Consider the following 23,145-nt stretch of genomic DNA (forward strand, 5'->3'; position numbering starts at 1 on the left):
CTAAATGTTTGAGGTGTGAAATAAACCGCAATTGAGCAAAATATGTGTGTGTGTGGTTGGAGGATGTGTTAGTGCGTGCGTGCGTGTGTGTGCGCGCGCGCGAGGGGGGCGCGAACATTTTTCTGTAAAACAAAGGGGGGCCCAGCGAAAAAGGTTTGGGAACCACTGGGTTAGGTGGTGCAGCAGGTCATGGAGATCAAAGAAACTGAAGAAAATCTGTTTTCACAATCACGGATATCAACATTATTTCCAAGTATTTCCATTGTGTAAAGATGCAGATGACCGTGTCCACCTCTTGCATCGATGTGATACTTTGAACAGACACAGTAAACATTAATTTAATCAGTGTGCAGAAAGTTCTTTTCTTTATCTGAGCAGGATGGAACAGAACGATTGATTTACCGAGGTCTGTTCCATGTGAGTAGTAATACACCTGCACTTTTTTTGCCCCCCCCCCCCCCCCCCACCCCCACCCCCCTCACCCCCCACCCCACACCTCCCACCCCGTTTGGTCGGATTCGTGCGTGTGCGCATGCGCGTTCAGATGTGCTCGGCGCATGCGCGTTCAGGTGTGAAAACACACCCTCTGGGCGGTATCGACTCCTCCTAGTGGGATGGCTTAGGTTATATAGGTATAAAAGTGATCCTTTCACATTCTAAGACCATCACCGCCACGGCCTAAGGAGCACAGACACATCGCGCTAAGGACCCCAACGACTCACCGACCTAAGGAGCACAGAATACCATCTGTATCAACCATGACACCCAGCCAGGACATCGCCCACGCCACAGCCGCTCTAGGTATGTCTACAGGAGTATGCAGCCGGGGTCCTCAACGTAAAAAGCAACGCTGTGAAAATGCCGTAGATGGGACTGTATTTAAGTTAGAATATCGCGGCGCTGAAGGGTATGTGTATACCATTAAATATACCGAAGGGACAGTTGTGCTTAGTGTAGATTGTGGCGAGGGATTGTTTTGGGGGGAACCCCAAAGCATCTCTACCAAAAACTGGAAGCTCTTCCGGACCGTAGTGTGTGCGGACCTGGACAATGTGGGCTTCCCAGAGGTGCTGTATGTTTCCCAGTGGAACAGTGCATCAGGCCCTGAGCTTTACAGGGTTGAGGCTGATCGTTTCAATCGCAACCCTGAAGACTTTATTTTTCTCAGTGCATGTGATGACAGGGATAGTCTTATTGCTTCCAGAGGGCTTGAAAACTGGAGGTTAAATCCTTACCCTCTAAACCTTGAAGAGCGCACAAGATGGTTTAAGGACTTGTTTTTTATACAGTGGTGCGACTGGAGAGGTTTGTCGCGTCTGTTTAGCCAGATTGACGACGCGATCAAGAGGGACAGACTCAACACTGCGTACGAGAGTATTAGAAAACGCCTTGTTTTTGACGATCTGGCGAGTTGTCCGAAGACTGGTTTGCCTGCTACCCTGTGCAAACCTAAAATCATAAGACCTTCCGACAACTAAACAATAAACTGGTAGGTTTAATGTGAGGGGTGTGTGTGGGGTTGCGTGTGTATCTATGTGACAAATTAAGAGCTTGTGGTTTTCATTTTACAGAGAATGACTCGCCGTCGTGGGACCTGTCAGAGTCACCATCAATAGGGCTGCTAATCCCGACCCCCCAGACTCCACCACCCTCACCATCATGCTCGCAGGACCCCCTCATATCAGACCTGTGGGAGGAAACTGTAATCGACATCAAACTCGCAACTCTCCACCTGTTGATGTTGGCGCTGAATGAGTTTCTACAAGAGACATGTTACGGATGCCAAACAGGCCACCCCAGTCAGGTGCAACACAGCTGCTTGCAGGAATTGTCTGAGTATTTCTTCGACACCTACTATGACGATGTGATGATAAGGCTCAAGACTGACCGATTCATCCCAGCCATCCAGCTGTTTGTACGCTCAAACACCACAGATGGGACTGGAACACAAATCCGCAGAGTTGCAGAACACCTCATGTGTGAACTGAGATCAGAGCGAAATATAGTATGCGCCATTAATGACAACATTGTGGACCTGCTAGAAGCAAGTACTTGCGCCCGACGTGTTAAACCAGCCATGCTCCGCATGATTGGAAACTACTGGGGTGGGAGACACCTGGTTTAATGTGTGCTGTTCAAGTATCCATTGTCTGTGATTGTGTCTGTGTGAAAATTAAATAAAAAGACGTGTTAACACCAACTTCTTAGTCATTTGTGGTTTGCACAGTCATGGAAAGCACATTGCATAAAATATATCATGATCCAGCCCATCCTGCGGGGTTGGCCAGTTTAAATAAGCTACGTATAGCGGCAGGGGAGGCATCAGGTGTAACACCTCCAATATCTCAGGTCAAACATTATTTAGAACAAGACGACACTTACACACTCCATAAACCTGTGAGGATCCATTTCCCCAGAAATAGAGTATTGGTGACAGGGATCGACAAACAGTTTCAAGCCGATCTGGTTGACATGTGTGAATATGTGTCAGATAATGATAATGTGAGATATCTGCTAACATGTATAGATGTATTCTCAAAATACGCATGGGTTAGATGCCTAACAAACAAGACAGCGAATGTTGTATCAGCTGCTTTTGAGGATATACTTAGTGAGGGTAGGATCCCTGTGAAACTACAAACAGATGAAGGCAAAGAGTTTTATAATACAACCTTTAAACAGCTAATGAAGCGATATAATATCAAACATTTCTCAACAGCTAGCGAGGTTAAATGCAGTATTGTCGAGAGATTCAATCGTAGCTTCAAGGGTAGAATGTGGAAGTACTTAACATCAGCCAACTCCCGGAGATATGTAGATGTCATACCAGATCTCACACAAGCATATAACAATGCTTATCACAGATCTATCCAAATGGCTCCGGCAGAGGTGAATAAGGATAATGAGAAGTCGGTGTTTAACGCGCTGTACAAAACGAGGCCTCAGAGGGAACTGTGCTTTAAATTTAATATTGGCGACACTGTACGAATATCAAAACTGAGAGGAAAGTTTCGAAAAGGATACGAGCAGACCTACACCGATGAGATTTTCACAGTCAAGGAACGTATAGGGAGACAGCCCCCAGTGTACAGACTAGCGGATCTAGCTGGAGAGGTATTGAAAGGGTCATTTTATGAGCCTGAGATACAACGTGTGGTTGTTGATGAAAACAAAACATTTAAAATTGAAAACATATTGGCTAGAAAAAAAGTGGGTCGGAAAAAGCATGTGCTAGTGAAATGGCTAGGATGGCCCGACAGCTTTAATTCGTGGATTCCAGAAAAAGACATCGTTGAGGCGTAATTAACTCAGATGACGCAGCTCTACACACATTCATTCAACACTGAGCATAGACGGAGAAAGCATGAATAAAAAGAACAACAACAATGCAGGCTTCTATGTAAGCCTCTTCTCGAATGCTTCGGCGCATGTTTACCCGGGTAATAAGATATCTAATTTTAGAACAAAGCTAGCAAAACCTATCGTTTTGGATCAGCCGTATGAGGTTGCTGTTATAGAGATACAGTACCCACGCATATGGATGTCTTTTCCACAATCAGATTCGCAAGTGGAAATTCATGACCCAGTCAAAGATGGAACCATCGCCGTAACCATGATCGAACTGTCTGTGGGTCATTATGCATCTGTGGAACAGATAATAAAAGAATTTAATTTAAATGTCAGCAGTACCAAACCACTGGAGACCTTAAAATGCAATACAACACAGTTACTAACCATGCCTGTGTTATGGGACCTAGGGGCACTATTCTCACATTTAGAGGGAGACTGGCGGAAATCCTAGGATTCGAAACAGGAGAGCCGTTTGTACTTCATTATAAAAACACATATGCCCCGCACCCCGCAGACATATACGGGGGAAAATATAACATCTTTATTTATGCAGATATCGTTGATTACCAGCTTGTGGGTGACGCCCACGCGAGGCTATTAAGAGCTATAAATATCACGGACGATGACCGCCGCTTGCCTATTCTACAATTTGACAGCCCACACTACACACCTGTGTCAAAGACATTGATCGACGACATAGAAATTGATTTGAAAGACGATCGAAATCAACACATACCCTTTTTATACGGCAAGGTGTTTGTCAAGTTACACTTCCGACCGATAACCCACCATTTTTGAAAAAAAGGATGGCCGTCTACAACACTGATGACTCAAAATATGTAAAATACTACTTATCACAGGCTGGTGGAGAGCTCGGAGGGTATGTTGGGACCAGTACGCAATATGGGTCAGGGCTGGGTGGTTTGTTCCGCAGCTTGTTTAGATTTGCTGTACCACTGTTTAAAAAAGGAGTTAGCATAGTCAAACCACACCTAAAAACAGCCGCATCGGGCATAGTGTCTGATGTCATAACCAACATAACCAGACCCTCAACCACTAAGCAGGACGGTAGCGGATTGTATGTGTATACGCCCAGACCATCTAAGACCCCACCCCCAGGGCAACCGTTGTCTAAAAAGCGTAAAACCACAAAACCTAGCAGGAGAGCTAGCAAACGGACACCGTCACGCAGAGTGAAAAGACCCAGAACCAGTCGTTCTAAAACTGCAGAGTTTGACATATTCTAAATGGCACTGTTACACAGTCATTCTGGAGAATGTGTAAAAACAGAGCTGGACCTGTTTACTGTTCCCTACACACAGACTAGCATTGAGAAAAGTACATTTATCGAAATCCCACCTGTATCTGCAATCACTGATGGAGGGCCGATCGAGTTTTACATCTCATCGTCCGGTGAAGATTACCTGGATCTAAATGACTCATATATCTACACACGTGTGAGAATCACAAACGCTGATGGCTCAAACCTGGCTAGGGACGCTAATGTAGGATTTATTAATTATCCTGGATGCAGCATATTTAGTCAAGTTGATGTTAATTTGGGAGACCGCCTCATTAGTCAATCATCCAACACATATCCATACAGAGGTGTGATAGAATGTCTTATCAATTATAATAAGGACACTTTAGACACACAGTTCAGCACCGGGTTATTCTGTAAGGATACATCATCACACATGAATGACACATCTATAGAAGGAGAGAACCAGGGCCTGGTGACCAGAGGTGGCTACACAGCAAATAGCAGTATTGTTGAATTGATTGCACCAGTACATGCAGACCTGTTTTTTCAAGAAAAACTGTTACTTAATGGAATCGACCTGTCACTGAAATTTGTGCGCTCTAAAGACGAATTTGCTCTCATGACAGCGGATGCCAATGCATACAGAGTTAAAATTGTCTCAGCCAGTCTCTTTGTCAAGAAAGTTAGTGTATCACCGACCGTCAGACTTGCACACAGCAAGGCATTGCACCATGCAAACGCAAAATACACGGTAGACAGAGTGTCTTTAAAGACCTTCTCCATACCTGCAGGGGCTAGAATATCAACAAATGACAATTTATTTATGGGTAGGATACCTAAATTTGTGATCATTGCATTTATAGACAATGAAGCATACACTGGCTCCTACCAGCGTAATCCATTTCATTTTGAAAACTGCGATATAGAATTTATGTCTTTATATGCTGATAGTCAGGCTTATCCTGCTAAACCATTCCAGCCCAATTTCCAGAGAAAACACTATACCAGAGAATTTTACCAGCTGATACAAACCACAGGAAGACATTTAAAGGATAGATCTTTAGCTATTACGCGTGCGGACTTTGGTAACGGCTACACTTTATTCTGTTTCAATCTGGAAGCTGACGAAGGACATTCAGGGAATGTGTCGTTAATTAAAACAGGGAACGTGAGATTGGAAACCCGTTTCAGAAATCCACTACCCCGTACAGTGAACCTCTTGTGTTATTCGGTATTTGATTCAGTCATTGAAATATCTAACATGAGACAGGTGCTCTTGGACTACTATTGAGACAAAAACGGTCATGAACACTATAGAACTATCAGCCGTGATCGGCAGCATTATCAATAAAAACACACATTTCCTAGGCGTGTTAGCCTATGATCAGCTAACCACTGAACGGCTTCAAAGACTCCCTGCTATGAGTATTGTAAACACCCACCCTTCTACGATGCCCGGGGAACATTGGCTTGCTGTTTATATTTCGAGAGACAGACGCGGTTATTTTTTTGATAGTTTTGGTCACTCGTTAGACAGTTTTCCCCCAGCAATAAAGATGTTTCTTCTAAAAAACTGTTCCACTGTTTTATATTCAGGAAAACAAGTGCAGAACGACTTCTCCATCACATGCGGTCAACACTGTGTATTTTTTTTATATCATGTGCAAAATGGTGTATCTTATGAGCGTGTGCTTAACATGTATGGGTCTGATTTAATTTGTAATGATGCTATGGTGTGTCGATTTGTCAACAACATACAACCTGTTGCTGTATGCAGTGATTACGTGTGTGTGCAATGCGGATACTGACATGTACTAATGAGAATAATAAAAACAACATGAGAGCATGATAATCGAGTCAATGGTATTTATTATCAAATCTCGTATATAAATATATAGATTTACAACATACATTGTTTAAACATAAATAAAAGAAATCAAACATTAACCAGTATAAAAAAGAAAAACATATATTTAACAGTAATAAAGACATAATATATTTAACAGTAATAAAATAAAACAAAACAAAACAATTTAGCAGCAATAAGTGAAAAAAACATTACAGTAGAAAAACACCAAACAGCAAATATTTTTAGCAGAAAAAACAATTTCAGGTGCAATAAGAAAAAACCTGAATTCAAAAATCCAACCACTCTACAGGACCCCCCTTTAATTTGTTTTTTTTATTCTTTATTTTTTTAGTGTACTATGTCGCAGCGGTCCACCAGGGGTGATCTTTTTTGGTGTGTGTTTTAAAAAACCAGGGTCTTCAGACAGTGTGTGATCGGTTTTATACATGGCGACGGTCTTACGTATGCCTGTGTTAGATATGGCTGATAACGGTACGTTTAAATCTGAGACAGCTTTTAAAAACTCTGTCCAGCCGATAGGTCTCAAACCCTCAGAGGGTGTGTGTGTGGTTGTGACGCCTTTAATTAGATCATAAATGTGTGAACCAGGGATGGTGTGTTTATCAACAACAATTTCGCCTTTGTCGTTGTAAGAGATCAAGTGTGGCGAACGGCTCACCGCTGATAGAATAAGTTCTGCATTCCTCCTACACCTTTTAGGTATGTATGTTAAAACATTCTCCGCAACAAGATCCCTCACCCCTGCATCACCATGAACAGGCGATGTGTCCGTCGACTGGGGTTGCACATCCCTGTTAAATTGTTCAGGTAATGATAAAGACAATACATTCTTTTCACGGGCACCTTGTCTCACAAGGGTAAGGTATCTTTGGAGAATATCGCTGTATTTTTTAGCCTTCTCATACACATCTATGTCAGAATCTTGTAACACTTGTAACATCTCCTTGTCCAACTCGTTCTGAGACTGTTGTCTGATGCTGTCTGTTTGCTGCTGCTGCTGCTGCTGGTGTTGCTTTATTAAGTCCAACTGGTGTTGGGGTACCAAAAACATCTTTTGCACATGTTCCATTTTCACCTGTTTGCTATCAGACTGGTTATGAAAGGGATTGCAGCCCCTAATAGCGGCAGTAAAAACCCTCCAGATTGGTTGATTGTCTTTCTCTTTTTCAAAGTTTTTATTTTTTTGTCTGCAATCAGTCTGATTATTGATTTTTTCTTTTTCAGCTGTTTGTACTGCTGATTGGTCAGTGGTATGTTACCATGCAATACATTAAAGGCTATCTCACACAGCGCATTGATAAAATCTAAGTTTGAATTACTAATAATAACTCTGCGTAGAGTAGGAGGAGCCCTGTATATCATCTCCAACAGAGACAGATTCCTCCGCATGCGTGATGACATCCTTTCACCTCTTTGCTGATTTTTGTTTTGGAATGTAAACAACCGGACGCTCTGATAGTAAATTTGTTCTGAGTCTTAAATAGTCCGGGGTCTTAGCTTTATAGTCTATTAAAAGATACCCGTATGTTGTGGATGTGGCATCATTAAACGCTTCTATAAAATATTTAGTATTACCCGGAAACATTTGCCTACCTAAAAGCATAACCTGATATTTATCTCTCGGATTTTTAAACAATATTAGATAGTTAGTGTTCAAGGAAATGGTTCTACTGGATTTTCCTTGAATAAACAAATTCTGAACTAGATATATACAACTCAAATTCCTATGATGCACATACTTTGTGAACACATTTTGAACTTCTAAATTGTTAGCTGCATCGTTCATTACATCGTCTATAATTAACAAATTGTTCTTTTCTGCAGGAAGAAGGGTGTCATCAGCAAGAGATTCGGGTATACCGTTAACAAAGTTTATGTCTCTTATCTTAAGAAGCTGGTCATATAATGGCTGCCAGCATGAGTATATATATACAATATTGTCAATGCTGCATGATATAATCCGGGAAGAATTTTCAATTATGCTTTTAACAAAAAAAGTCTTGCCGCAGTTACTGGGACCGCTGACCACCATACTGAACGGGTGCTGCAACCGGGCGTCAAACCCCTGTTCTAATTTAAAATCCATAAGGTACAGTTGTATAGTCTGGGAGCACACGGCGCTTATTGTAAACAACTTTAACTTTTTTCACAATGGTTTTATTCTTCAAATGAAGCTTCTTTTTATCGCGTCTGATGCTATCAGACACGGCAACTAGGTGTGCGTCTGATGTCTGATTGGTTACAAACTTGTGGACTAAACCTTTCAAGGATTCATGGGTGACAACTTTTGAGTTTAGTGCGTTCAGTGTCACGCCTTTACATTTGACCTGGGTCTTGCCCAACGATGTGTGATACGCGTAGCATTTTGGCCCACCGGAAACAAATTCCGCTATGTAATCCTCCACACCACCCTCTCCACAGTCTAATTCGCTTGTGAGATCCCCCAGAAACGGACCTAGAGGAGGCATCCACTCGCCAGGGCGTGCCGTGAAAATGACACTGTCCGTGTCACAATACAGCACGCGCTGCTGCAAGTTGTCTAGCAAATCATACAGCATGAGTCTGGCGTGTGCAGTGGTCATGGCCCCGACAAAAACATTAACGTCCTTAACACGGGAAGCTCTACCATCAGCATGCCGCCACTGCACCATTGCGACGTCGTCAGAGATGAAACAAAACTGACGCACGTCGTACTGGTCGCTAAACATTAGCTGGCTAAATCTGGAAGGGTCTGTAATGAGCTCAGATGATGCCATATTTGACCTCATGCTGAAACGACCCCATAACGAGTTTAGCAACAGCTTGTTACAGTTACGAACAGCTTTATTTACACAAATCTTGGATGGGTCTAGCATTATTCCCTCCTTCTCATAATACTCGTCTATGTACTTCTTCTGTTCGTCAGGTGTCTTGACGTGTTCAGGATACCCCGAGGCCTCCTGTTTGAGTTTTAGGAAGGCTTTCACATAGTCTTTAAACAATGTGTCGGTCTTATTGGGGAAATGCCACACCTCATCAATAGCAAGAACCCTGTATCCCTTCTCAACAGCTTTTTCAAGCTCAAATGAGACCCAAGTGCCTTTCAATACCCGCTCACTGTCCCTGTGTCCACATGCAGTATGCTGGTTTTGGTCTTCAGCACACATGCTGCAGAGTGGAAACATCAGTTTTCCGTGGCACCTGTAGGGAAGGACGGGGTGAAAAAGACCCTTAGGGGGGAGCACTGTGCATTTAACAAAGCCGAAATAATTTTCTAGCTTGTCAAAGTTGGTGTAAATGACTTGAGGGTGTCCTACAGGATAGTCTTTTTTAGACTGCACTGTGGGATAGAGACTGGTGAAGTCGTAGTAAAATATTTTTTCATCACAACCAGTCTTGTGGTACAGCTTTATAGCATTTGTGCGACCTCCAAAAAGAGCGTCTCGGGGATTCATGCGTTCTGGCTTTCTGTATGTGTGCATGAAAGCCACAACTGTAGGGTCTGTCTGCTTCAAGGCAGCCCATTCACATTCCCACATCACTATTACGTTCACACTGTGTTGTGATCTCAGTGCATCAACTTTGTCACAAAACATGCGATGCAGCAGTCCATAGGATGCTTTGCTGACAGGATTAACTTCGCTCTCGGGGTAACATTTAACACAGCCGTGGTGAAAACATCCTGCAAATTCATAAGCTGTATTACTTGTGGGGTCAAAACCGTCCACAAAATACGGTCCAACCCTCTGTTCGCCTCCTCTGAGAGCATGTTTTACCACTTTGTTGGTGGTGTGGGACACGTATTGAAGCCATTCGATAGAGACGTTAGAAAACGTCTTATTCTGCTCAACGTATGCCCCGTCATACGTGAGAGCGAGCGTGTCTCTAGGCAGAAACAGCGTTTTATACACACCCATACTAAATGCAGCCAAGGTGGTATACATGAATGGATCAACTTGTGTACAACCCAGTAACGTGTCACGATAAATGCTGCATGCTTTACGCAGGACATCAACATCGTTAACACAGTAACGCCTGAGTTCAGCCTGAAAATCAAAGGGATTCTGTGAGGCAACCTGGTACCATTCCATGAATCGCACCTTATCGCTTTCAGACATGTACTCATAGCCGTAGAAGGAGGGGTCTGGGTACGGGCCCACATAATGCTCATTATCCCTCGTATTAAACCTGTGTGGGAAATGGCCCTTCTGCAGATCTTGAAAACCTAAAGCAGAGGGTATTTTGGCAAGGCCCATGGGCAAAAAGCTGAACGAATCAATCCATCGCTGGTCATAGTCCCTGTCATACATCAAAATCACACGGCTGCCGCTCATTATGACACTAGGTGTTATGCACTGTCTGACAAAGTACTCGAGGAGTATGTAGTTGTCAAAGCCAGATGCATTATGTGCTATGAAAGTGTACCCACGAAACCTTGGGCGTCTGTAATGTTGCACAAACGCCTCCACACACTTTAATGTGTTAAATGTGAACTTATTGCCCTTCAGATCAGACGCACACACAAAGTTAGCCTCGTGTTTACCGTTGTGGTACCTAGTCTCGAAATCATATAAATGTATTTATCGGTAGGCTTCTGTTTTTCAACAGGCTGTATGAAACACTGATGGTCGGAGTCTCCGGTTAATTTAGGCTCGCGGCAGTGCTCGCATCTAGGCTGGGCACATCTGTGTGGCGATTTCTTGGATTCTTTATATGTGGTGCCACAGTGCATGCAATGTTTCATATTATCACAGGGGATCATGTTGTGTTTTAATTCTGGTAATTTGTGTTGCTGGTAACAGTGTTGTGATTTGCAGATGCGGTTACAGTCGCTGCATTTCACTGTGGGACCCCTGTGGTGTTGACAGAGTGTATAACATGTGTTACATCTATGTTTACAGGAATGATGTAATGGTGAATTATATGTACTGTAACAGAAATTACACACATAGGATGCACCAAGAAAAGCGGTTGGGTTTAAAATCATGTGGTAATGTTGATTATGGAGATACATCATCAACGTGTTTGTGTTTGGCTCTTCATGTGTGAAAAAACATTCCAGGCGTTTACGCCCTTCTGTGTGGTAATAGATTACAATCTTAATGTTGAAGTGCTTCTCAAATTTACTGACATCTGTGAATGATACTTGCTGCTTGTCGCATAGACCTACTTCAGCATGCATCCGTTTAGCTGTAGCGAGTTTTTCTAGCTCAGAGGCTGATGAGTTTAATGAATGTGCTATACATAGGGAGAAGCACAAATTGTTGTGTGTGTTGTTTGGTGTGTATAAATGTCTGCCTTTCTTTGAGAGAATCTCATCATAAGGGATTTGTGCCAGTCTTAAGCGAGCCCCACCACTACTGTTCTGAGCTACCGTGACAATAAACTCTAATTCATCATCACCGATAGATTCATCATTACTCTGCATAACTTGTGCAATTCGATCGAGAAACAGCTCCGGATCATACCGATCATCAGCGTTTAAAACAACCTGAACATCTGAAGCCAGCGAGGGGCCACGCAGGACTACGTTTAGAACGCTGCCCTGTTGAGATCCAGCCACAGCTCGGTCTACCACATTGGCTAAGCACTCGCGCACTCGCGCAGGTACTTGTTCTGGATGATCAAGACTTATACCCCTAAAATCAAGGCGCTCACGCAATTCGCGAGCATTAAAATTAGGTATCTCTCTAATGTGTGGCTGGGAGCGCCTGCCAGATCCAGATTGCACAACGGGCTCAATCACGATAGTATCACTTTGTGAGAAATTTACAATGACTGAGGGGGGTGTGTGGTGTTGCAGCGGTGCCCGGACACGCATGTGCGTCTGTAGTACTAGTAGAAGCGGTAACAGACTCAATAACAGCAGCAGCAGCAGCAGCAATACGGTTAGCATCAGTAACAACAGTGGTCCGAGCATCACCTGATGTACTACCACTATTATTAACAACAACAATAGACCCATCAGCAATAGCAGGCGTAGGAACAGTCTGACGAGGATGTGTATCAGATGAGGCTGATGCAGGCACACTATTAAGTCTAGCTATAATATTGTCTAATTTGTTATCTGTTTCTTCAGCCCACTGCATAAAAGCCTCTAAGTCAAAACATCTAACAGGACTGGAGGTTCCGTTATTATGTTTAAATAATTTATTTGGAGGGTCCATGGTCTGGATTTTAAAAGTCAGGGACTTGAAATTTTGCTGCAGATGATGTCTAATGTACTACACACTTTTTTTATGAATTTGATAAACTGTTGGTTTTGTATCTGTGCTTCTTGGTGGTATTGATTGAGTCTAGCTTCAATCAAACATAATTTATCAACTAATGAAGCTATATGACTCTGTTCAACAGGTTGAGCGTCTGAAACCTTCATGTAAGCATCATACGCCGCTGATATTTGAGAGTCTGTTATACCGTCGTCTTCAAAATCTACGTGTGAATCAATGCTATTTCTGACACATTCTGGTGGGGTGGGTATATGAACAAGATCGAAATCTGATATACTGTATTCAAAAACATCAGAGAAATCACGAGGCAAGCACTCACTCGGGGGTGTTGCAGGACCGCTGATGAAGATCGCTTCTGATTCTCCACTGTTGCACAAAGCTCCAGGTTTTTGTTGTTCTGGGAGGTCGATACTGCTTAAACATTCCAAAAACGTCTGGAGTACGGTGTCCTGATCATTATGTGGAGGGGTACTGTGCTGCAGTCTGTGAAGATAGATATGTGTTAAAACATTTATACAAGCACCCATTTCAAACAGAATAAGCGTGTCTCCCTCTCTATCTCTTTTTATCTAATTTATATATATACCTTGTAGTGTGCGTTATTCCTGACGGCCCTGGTTCTCCGCACATAAGGTTCTCTGGCGTGGCTCTGTATGTGTAAAACGGTCGGTTTTAGAACATTGGAATTGTTTAAACCCATTTGCTGTTTTTAAATACACAATTATACACCCCGTTGTATACATACCTTTTGTAAGGATGGGCTCTGTGGTCGCGGTGTCTGAATGTTTTCCTGCTCAGTTTGTTAACCCTGGAACAAATCAAAGAAAAACTCTGTTATTATATAATTTAAAACAATCGCAAGCTTAAAACATACATACGATTAAAAATCGCGTAATTCTGTACACACCTTGTGCCTGTTAGAGATGTTGTTCCATCTTTAAAATCCCCCGTTTCTAAAGAAAAGGGTGCTGTGCCGTTCTCCCGAACTCCTGAAAATTAAGCTTTTGTTTTAGGAAAAAAGATAGTTTGAATATCCTATAATATGTTAACATAACACTTTTAAAAATACAATAATAGGTTTTGTTTTACTTACCGCTTAAGATGTCCATGTTATAAAGAACGATGATAGTTTTGATGGTCTCAAAGAAAGTGATGTTGTCGCGACGAATGCTGAGTTCACCCTGAGCTTCGCATAGGTCTCGGTTAAATACCTTCTCCAGGAACAATGCCAGTACACAACTGCTTCACACCTTAAGGCTCACACTCCCATGCTACTTCCCAGAGTTCTCGAAGAGACAAAAGACACCTAGTCTGGAGGTCCTGTTTCCCACCATCAACCTTACTACACCCCACCCTCCCCCCTACCATTTGTCTAGACAGGTTTGCCTTAGTTCAACATTGCGAAATCCCGATTTTTAAATAAAATGATCGCATCAACCCTGGAAAGAAAACTAGTTAAATTAAATAAAACGCTTGTGAACATGCCGACATTACCCATTCGGAAGAAATTCCCACTTGTGCCGTTTTCAAAATAAATTGCATGTATCGCAGCAAGCTGAGATATTGTCAGGTTTATAAAATTAGTCTAGCCTCAGTACACAACTGCTTCACACCTTAAGGTTCACACTCCCCAAGCTACTTCCCAGAGTTCTCGAAGAGACAAAAGACACCTAGTCTGGAGGTCCTGTTTCCCACCATCAACCTTACTACACCCCACCCCCCTACCATTTGTCTAGACAGGTTTGCCTTAGTTCAACATTGCGAAATCCCGATTTTTAAATAAAATGATCGCATCAACCCTGGAAAGAAAACTAGTTAAATTAAATAAAACGCTTGTGAACATGCCGACATTACCCATTCGGAAGAAAATTCCCACTTGTGCCGTTTTCAAAATAAATTGCATGCATCGCAGCAAGCTGAGATATTGTCAGATTTATAAAATTAGTCTAGCCTCAGTACACAACTGCTTCACACCTTAAGGTTCACACTCCCCAAGCTACTTCCCAGAGTTCTCGAAGAGACAAAAGACACCTAGTCTGGAGGTCCTGTTTCCTCAATGTCTGGGAGGTGTGGGGTGGGAGGTGTGGGGTGGGGTGAGGGGGTGAGGGGGGTGAGGGGGCGGGGGGGGGGGTGGTGGGGGGGGGGGGGGGGCAAAAAAAGTGCAGGTGTATTACTACTCATGTGCTCCCACAGTTTTGGAAGTCCTCTAGCCTTCATTGGCTAAGGAGGAGGATCAGGCAGACCACCTGGGAACCTCCAGCCCGTGGAAACCTGATGGTGTTTAGTATTTCTTCCTCTTTTTGGAATTTTCACCCATGCTCAGCAGCCCTGAACCTTCCTGCACCTCATCTCTGCATGCAGTCAGAAAGTATGTAATGCAGTAGATTCATAAAAATCAAGTCAAAGGCAGTTTTTAAATAAAACAAAACCAAACCTGCGTTGTTGTGATTATAATAATAATAATAATAATAATACATTTTAGTTAAAAATAGCGCCTTTCAGAGCACCCAAGGACACTGTACAACAAATACTCTTATAATTGTGTATATTGTGTAACAGATAAAAGTTAAAAGGATGTACCTTGTACTGTCCGGCTCTGCTTAACTTGTACAGTTAGCTGTTATGTTACATCCAGAATTGATTAAATCCATGAAAAACATGATGTAAAACTATCAGATCTCTAACTTTTTGGGTTGTGACACATCCAGCTTTGTTATTTGAGGCCACATTTCAGTCAGTCTTTCACCAGTTTTGCCCTTTCCCTCCGAACTCTTCAAATTGTTTAACAAATAAGATTTTCATGTGAAATTGTTTAATATTTAACATAAACCAGAAGTGAGAAATACAATATATAGATATAAGGGGGGAGCAAAACAAAATTCCCATCTTATCGTCTTATGATGCTTCAGACCGGTTGATCCCGTCACTCTGTCAGTAAAAACTCGCCACACTAACCGCATGCTTTGGCACTCATTTAGTTTGGTTTTAATTCTTCTGCCTGAGCTTGTTCCATCTCTGCTTGCCAGTAAATTTTGTCTTTTGGTATCGTGCCTTCATTTAAGCACTTATAAGCAAACACAGTGTGCAAAGGCAGCCAGGGAGGACAAAGGTCTAGAGCAGGGATGGGGAATCCAATGATTCATTCATTACCAGGCCTCTGGAGAACTTCAAGACATGTTAAGGAAGTCATTTAGCCATTTAAATCAGCTGTGTTGGATAAAGGACACATCTAAAACCTGCAGGACACCGGCCTTTGAGGCCTGGAGTTCCCCCACCCCTGATCTACAGTCTGAATCAAATCGGTACAAAAGAGGGGGAAAATCTCTCAAGTTTCCTAAAGCTGACAAAAACAGCTGCTCTGGAGCTCTCCAGGATGTGAGGCCCCCGAAAAGTTCTCTGTGTGTCAGCTAGTTTGCAGTAATCTAGTGCCAGTAAATCAGAAACAGAAAAGATGAAGGTTCATGTTGTTGAGGCGTTTAAAACACGGCTGTAAGATTTCAGGCAGTTTGTTTTTTTACACACATTTTACAAGAGTTATAAATCCTGCTGTGGTTCCTCGGTCGATTATTAATAGTTTCACAAAGAACATGCACTTTAATGAACCGATTATCTGTACCATAAGTCATCCTTGCCGGGGTTGTCGGAACTATATGCGCAGTCGCACTAGGACAGATGTGCTCAGAGGCATGCCCCGTAACGTGTATGGAGCGGTCTGTCGCGACAGGAATAAGTTGTACAAAGTCCATTTAAGTTACGATAATACTTTGATAAGTATGATAAGTGTGTTTCTAATCTAAGGTATGTTGCTGCGTTTGTATTGTGAGCTATCTGAAAACCTTTTATTCTTTACTTACGTTACTTACATCCATGTGCTATTTTTTAGCTTAGACATGTGGGTCATGCAAGCTAGCAGCACCCCATGAGAAACGGGCCGAAGTGTTTAAGTGTTTACCGGAGTTCGCACCCTTGGCAAGCGGACTGAGGTATGTGATGAGAGGTGATCTGTTGTTATATTTTATTTAACCGAACTGTGTAACCCCTTTTGTTTTATTTAATCTGTGACTTATGGAAGAAATATAGTATCATCAGAATTCAAGTATTTTTAGACATTGAATTTATAACACTGAATTTTTATCCTCCAAGATTCACCTGCAAAAAATTCACCTGCAAAAAGTTCACCTGCAAAAGTGATGAACTTTTGACCCAAGCCAGAGCAATTGACCCTGTGCACGAGAAAATGCTAACTTCCTGGTTTGAGACCGGATGTGGGGTTGTACATTTCCGGTAGCTTTACTTTGCGGTCAATCGCTACTGCGAAGATATACTCCAAAATTGATGTCCAAAACTCGAAAACGGAACGATCGCGTTAAGTTACAAAGAGGAGAAGGTGGGAACACTCACCACTGTTGTGTCATAAAAATCTAATGATCAATTTTGACGTTTAAAGAGTTTAGATCGATCAGTTGTTTACATCATTAAACACAAGCAGAACTGCATCACCCCATGCAGAAGACACATCGTCCACATTCAGAAGCACATCTCTGTATAGTGACTGGTCTTATGATTTAAACAGGCAAATGTTCAGCATTCAAACTACAGGTGAACAATAGTCAAACCAGATGTTTTCCCCGTTATGTCGATATCAGCTAGTCAAGTACACACCTACACAGCATGTTAACAAACCGTGAAAAAAGCCACAACAAAAAATTAATGATTGCTGGTAACGGTTTCTATACATTAGTATTTACGAAGGGTATGTTGTGACTTACCCTCAAAATTACAGCGGTCCCTCGCTATAACGCGGTTCACCTTTCACCTCGCTGTTTCGCAGATTTTTTAGTGCAAGTTTGCATGCTTTTTTACGTCCTGCGTCCTGATCGCTGCAGACGATCTCCTCCGTCTCTCCTGTACAGTACAGAATCGCTGCATCTATCGCTAGCAGTGTGACTCTGAAGTGCAGTACTGTATGTCCACGATGTACACGAAACGTTTTGCACCGTCAAAAAATAAAATTGGCTACTTGATTTCACCTATCACTGGTTATTTTTAGAACATAACACCCGCATAAACGAGGGACAGCTGAGAAATATAACATTTGAATCCATTTTCTCTTTTCCCCTGAGGCGTGGGGGGAAAATATCGACAAGTCGATGAACATCATTTACAGATATATTGGGTAAATGCCCGAGACATCTATAGAAATGTAAATCGCCGCTTTATTTATTTATTTGCTTAACTTGTTTTGGACCGTAAACAGGGCGCGAATAGGACACCGGAAACAAAGCTCCCCACAGGAGTTTCCGCACTGGAAGTAGCATATGCTAACGTGCACATAGTCAATAAGCACTAGATCGAGTCGAGCGGCTCTCAGCCAATTAAATTACGCTGTTTGATCACATGACACTGTTAGCCAGCAGTGTGTCTCCTAAAAGAGAGCTGTTTAAAGGTGAGTGATTAAGTTTTTCTCCTAAATAGAGATCATTACAGAACGCCTAGTCCTACTTAAAATCCCATTCATTTTTATTTTATTTTATCATCTACTCGAACTAAGGAAAACGTTTGACTAACTCAAAGACAATTTCCACGCCTCCCCTGCCTGTCTGCAGCAATGTTGCCAACTTAGCGACTTTGTCGCTATATTTAGCAAGTTTTCAGACCCCCTAGCGACTTTTTTTCTACAAAAAGTCGCTAAATAAAAAGACGTGAAAGCGCATATGGCTTTTACTCTCAAGAAGCAGCGGGTGCTGTAACGCAGTCAGTTCTTCTTTTATTCTTTTACTCTCATGCTGTTTTGTGGATCACAAGGTTTAAAACTACTTATAAACACACATACAAAGTAACTCCACCAGAGTGCCTATTTCGGGTCACTTTTGCCGGTCCAAGCCCGGGTAAAGGAGCAGGGTTGGAATTGTGACATTAAAAAAAACAATAATTGCTAAAATAAATTTAATTTGTAGTTCTAAATAAATTCTAAATGCATTTAGGACGTTTTTTACTCACTTTATGTGTCTTTCACGATGTTATTTCTCTCTCCAACAACATAGATTACAATTACATTAGCATGACCAATTATGCAAATTAGGTGATTTAGCGACTTCTAGCGACTTTTAGGACAGCCAATAGCGATTTTCCTTACTGAGGAGTTGGCAACACTGGTCTGCAGAGGCAGTTTTGAATTTAGGAGCAGCAAGATGGAAGCGGCAAACCCTGGCGGTCCTCCGGTAAGTATATTGTTTTTTTTATCTTCAAGTTTGTCTTTTGAAACGTTAATTTTATTTCAATCCGTTGCTCACGTATAAAGTACACAGACGGGGTCTTTGCTCAACTCGTCTGAGGCGTGTCTCACTAAGCGCTACATGCTAGCTTCCTGCTAACCGAGCTAACCTTTACATGCTGTGCTTTAGAAAATAGGATACTCGTTAAAAAAAAATACTCTGCAGATATTGATAGATAGACGAACACTGCAGATATAATGTTGGAAACGAGAACGGCCATAGAGTGAATGGCTGCCATCGAGTTTTTGTTCACCAAAGCACACACCAACTTCATACTGACGGACAGATCACTGCCCTTTTGCCGCCTTGTCTGACCGTGTTTTGTGGCTTTGGTTCACTTCACCTCACTCTTCCCCATTCTTGTCATTAAATCAGGCCGTTCTGCAACCATGGCAGCCATTCACTCTATGGCCGTTCTCGTTTCCAACATTATATCTGCAGTGTTCGTCTATCTATCAATATCTGCGGAGTATTTTTTTAACGAGTATCCTATTTTCTAAAGCACAGCATGTAAAGGGTAGCTCGGTTAGCAGGAAGCTAGCATGTAGCGCTTAGTGAGACACGCCTCAGACGAGTTGAGCAAAGACCCCGTCTGTGTACTTTATACGTGAGCAACGGATTGAAATAAAATTAACGTTTCAAAAGACAAACTTGAAGATAAAAAAAACAATATACTTACCGGAGGACCGCCAGGGTTTGCCGCTTCCATCTTGCTGCTCCTAAATTCAAAACTGCCTCTGCAGACAGGCAGGGGAAGCGTGGAAATTGTCTTTGAGTTAGTCAAACGTTTTCCTTAGTTCGAGTAGATGATAAAATAAAATAAAAATAAATGGGATTTTAAGTAGGACTAGGCGTTCTGTAATGATCTCTATTTAGGAGAAAAACTTAATCACTCACCTTTAAACAGCTCTCTTTTAGGAGACACACTGCTGGCTAACGGTGTCATGTGATCAAACAGCGTAATTTAATTGGCTGAGAGCCGCTCGACTCGATCTAGTGCTGATTGCTCTGGCTTGGGTCAAAAGTTCATCACTTTTGCAGGTGAATTTTTTGCAGGTGAATTTTTGCAGGTGAATTTTGGAGGATAAAAATTCAGTGTTATAAATTCAATGTCTAAAAATACTTGAATTCTGATGATACTATATTTCTTCCATAGTGACTGTATATCTCAGGATTACTTGTTTGAACTTACCTGAATTAACTTAAGCTCATTGTTGTTATTGCTCATTGTTATAGTTCAAAAGGACTGTACGGTTATCAATTTTTTCTTATTTTATAATTTTCACGGTGCTCAATGTCCAGAGAATGAGTCGTATGTGGTGAGGAAATAAATGGCTGCACCCGTTAGAGACTCTTCTGTCGTTCTTGATGCCAAGGGCTGCTACATGCACCTTTATTTGTATAAAATCAGGCAATGAATTACTTTGCATGTTTGATTTCAGTCTTGTGTTTATTCCTAAAAGTGTTTGTTTTTTGGGGGGAGAATACTGGAGCTCTGGGCCCCAGACCAGTGTGGATTTGTTTGTTGACCTTTAGTCTTTTTAGTTTTTGTCCCCTTCTCTGTCTCTGTACACTTTTGTTTTTGTTTTTGTTTTTTAATTTTTAATTGGTTGAACTGGGATTTAACAACCCCCGAGGTTAACTAACATGTAATCAGCATGCAGGGCTCTGTGGGGACTGGTGAGACACATAAACTGTTACTTAGTTTTCAGATCACTGACTGAACTCATTTTGTGACTCTGGTAAAGATGGTAATAAGCAGATGGTAATAAGGAGAGATCTGCTAACCAGTGGCAAGCAACAGATGAATAACTGACCAGAATTTCACTCAACACAGCAAAAACTTCTTGGACACTTGGTGTGGCACAAGAAATCTTATTCTTTGTCATTTAAATACTCAAAAGGGACCATCGGCTCATACATGGTCATGAAGTCGAGCTCAGTGACATCTCTTTAAACCTGTTGTGTGCTTAAAACGTGTTTCTTTTTTTTCTTTCTTTCTTTTTTTCTGTTCCGTTTGGTTCTTTTGTCATCAGAATTATTGTCTAAAGGCAAAGAAAGATGTCCAACGGATTTACTTCACCCGTAAATGGGCCTCCATACCTTGGAGGGCCTGAGATGTCCCTAGAGAGGTGGCGTCTGATACCCGACCTGACATATAGACACAAACAAACAGGTGCACGCACAGATACAAATAGCCATTCCCACCCTCATGCTCTCAAATGCAATTACTCAGCACAAAACGTGTATTTCTGCTGTAAAGTTGTACATTTTAACACTGGGTCTCTGTTGGGACTAGAGGAGTTGCGGCTTCAAGTATTTCAGCATTGGTTTCATTTTTCAGCCCTGCAGGTTTCTGCTTGTTCCAGACTAAAAGCTGTACACAGACTCGTGAACTTCCTGCTGTAGTTTGTCCCTATGTTACATATTTTACTGTCTATCCCTTTTTTTTTTCTTTTTTTTTTTTTTTGCTGCCTAGCCTGACCTGTCTCCCCAATGTAAGTTTTTATATTGTATGTATTGTCTGTATGGTTGACTAGGTCTGTCATTTCAGCTGCAGGCACCTGACAAATAAAGCTTATCCTTAGTTGTAGGTTTCAAGTGTTTCGAAGCGTCCGAGCTAATAATGTCAGATGAGAACTAAGAAGATTAAATGTCTAACTCATTTCATGGGTCAGTTGGCTTTTGGTTTTTATTAATGCATGTAGATAATAATAAAGGAAAAATCCAGAAGAAGAAATAATAAATCTGATGATGGAGACCAATTAGTCTTAGAGGTCATCCAGGTCTTTGTCTTTAACTTTCTGCTTCCAAATTCAGATAAAACTGAGGTTATTGTTCTTGGCTCTAAAAAATCTTAGAAATATGGTATCGAACCAGATGTTTACTCTGGATGGTGTTGCTTAGGCCTGCAGTAACACTGAGGAACCTTGGAGTCATTTTTGACCAGGGTATGTCCTCAATGGAAGCCATCAGTTGATCCAAAATGCTGCAGTAAGAGTATTGACCGGGACCAGAAATTCTATACTGGCTTCTCTTCATTGGCTCCCTGTTAAATCCATAATTGAATTCAAATCCTGCTGCTCACATACAAGGTTTCGAATGATCAGGCCCCATCTTATCATGTCCTCTAAATTTTCTCGCAAAGCTTCCAGTGTCTGAAAATCTTACTCTTTGCTTCACAGCGGCCTCCATGTGGACGGTCCGCCCATCATCCCGACTCTCACCACCAGCTACGTCCACGGCACGTCTTCCACTTCGCTGCTCCACATGACGGTAGCAGAGAGCCTGCAGAGGTCGGTGGAGCGCTGGCCCGACAGAGAGGCCCTGGCTTTCCTACAAGATGGAGTCCGCAAGACCTTCGCACAGTTCCAACAAGATGTGAGTCTTTTACTTTAAAGCACGTAGAGCAAGTGTGTCGAACTTATTTTAGATGATGGCTCGCATAAAGACCAGTTTGAGCTCAAGGTTGATGGAATAGTAATCAGCTGCTTAATTATTTAATTTTCAATTATTAAAAAAAACCTCTGACTACTATCTGGGCCAGTCAGGTGACAGACATCCCTGTTCTACCCGGAAACTCGAGATGTCATTTCCTGTTAAATTGTTTTTCTTATTTAATGAACTAGAACAGCGGTCTCCAACCTTTTTTGCACCACGGACCGGTTTATTCCCGACAATATTTCATGGACCGGTCTTTAAGGTGTCGCGGATAAATACAACAAAATAAAACTAGTACCGGTACTGAAAAAAAGAAAATTTATTCATAACACACGTGAAAAGACCCAGGAAAACCGAGTAAACGATAAAAACGATAACAAAATAATGCGGAAAACCGATAAAAACCCTGAAAACCATATATTTCACACCTGAGCCTCAACTCTTGCGGCCCGGTACCAAACGACTCACGGACCGGTACCGGTTCGAGGCCCGGGGGTTGGAGACCGCTGAACTAGAACAGCCCCTTTCTGCCTTTTATAGACTATCATTGCATGTGTTGTTTACTAAAATGGCCTTTACTATGGAAAACCACAACACCTTGACAATATCATTTTTTTAATGAGTCAAAGTAGTCGACCAGAATATTTGAAACATTGTTGCAAAGAAGAAAACAGAAATCCATTGCATTGATAAATTGGGGAATTTACTGAAAGCTATCCAGAAGAACCGGACCCC

At 42.0% G+C, this 23,145-nt stretch overlaps 1 protein-coding gene and 1 long non-coding RNA gene across 5 annotated transcripts in view; one reads left to right on the forward strand and one right to left on the reverse strand.

Annotated features, from left to right (window-relative positions):
* acsf2 (acyl-CoA synthetase family member 2) overlaps positions 1-23,145 on the forward strand; it is a 56,274-nt gene that overhangs the window by 1,799 nt on the left and 31,330 nt on the right. Inside the window, exons 1-3 of one of the 4 annotated variants that reach the window (XM_085169357.1) lie at positions 15,256-15,586; positions 15,630-16,677; positions 22,155-22,350. In XM_085169357.1, the coding sequence (XP_085025483.1) occupies positions 22,240-22,350 (111 nt within the window). In that variant the 5' untranslated portion in view covers positions 15,256-15,586; positions 15,630-16,677; positions 22,155-22,239. Of the gene's footprint in view, positions 1-14,884; positions 15,063-15,255; positions 15,587-15,613; positions 16,678-22,154; positions 22,351-23,145 lie in introns of those variants that run through there. The other 3 variants (XM_085169355.1, XM_085169356.1, XM_085169354.1) reach the window with 3 other exon arrangements.
* Positions 12,254-14,772, reverse strand: LOC146512262 (uncharacterized). The gene is made up of 4 exons (XR_014875828.1): positions 13,602-14,772; positions 13,440-13,502; positions 13,281-13,343; positions 12,254-13,177 (listed from the first exon to the last, which is right to left on the reverse strand). It is a non-coding gene; the product is annotated as an uncharacterized LOC146512262 (long non-coding RNA).

The sequence above is a fragment of the Neolamprologus multifasciatus genome, chromosome 8 (genome assembly GCF_963576455.1).
Source record: "Neolamprologus multifasciatus chromosome 8, fNeoMul1.2, whole genome shotgun sequence".
Classification (NCBI taxonomy): Eukaryota; Metazoa; Chordata; class Actinopteri; order Cichliformes; family Cichlidae; genus Neolamprologus; species Neolamprologus multifasciatus.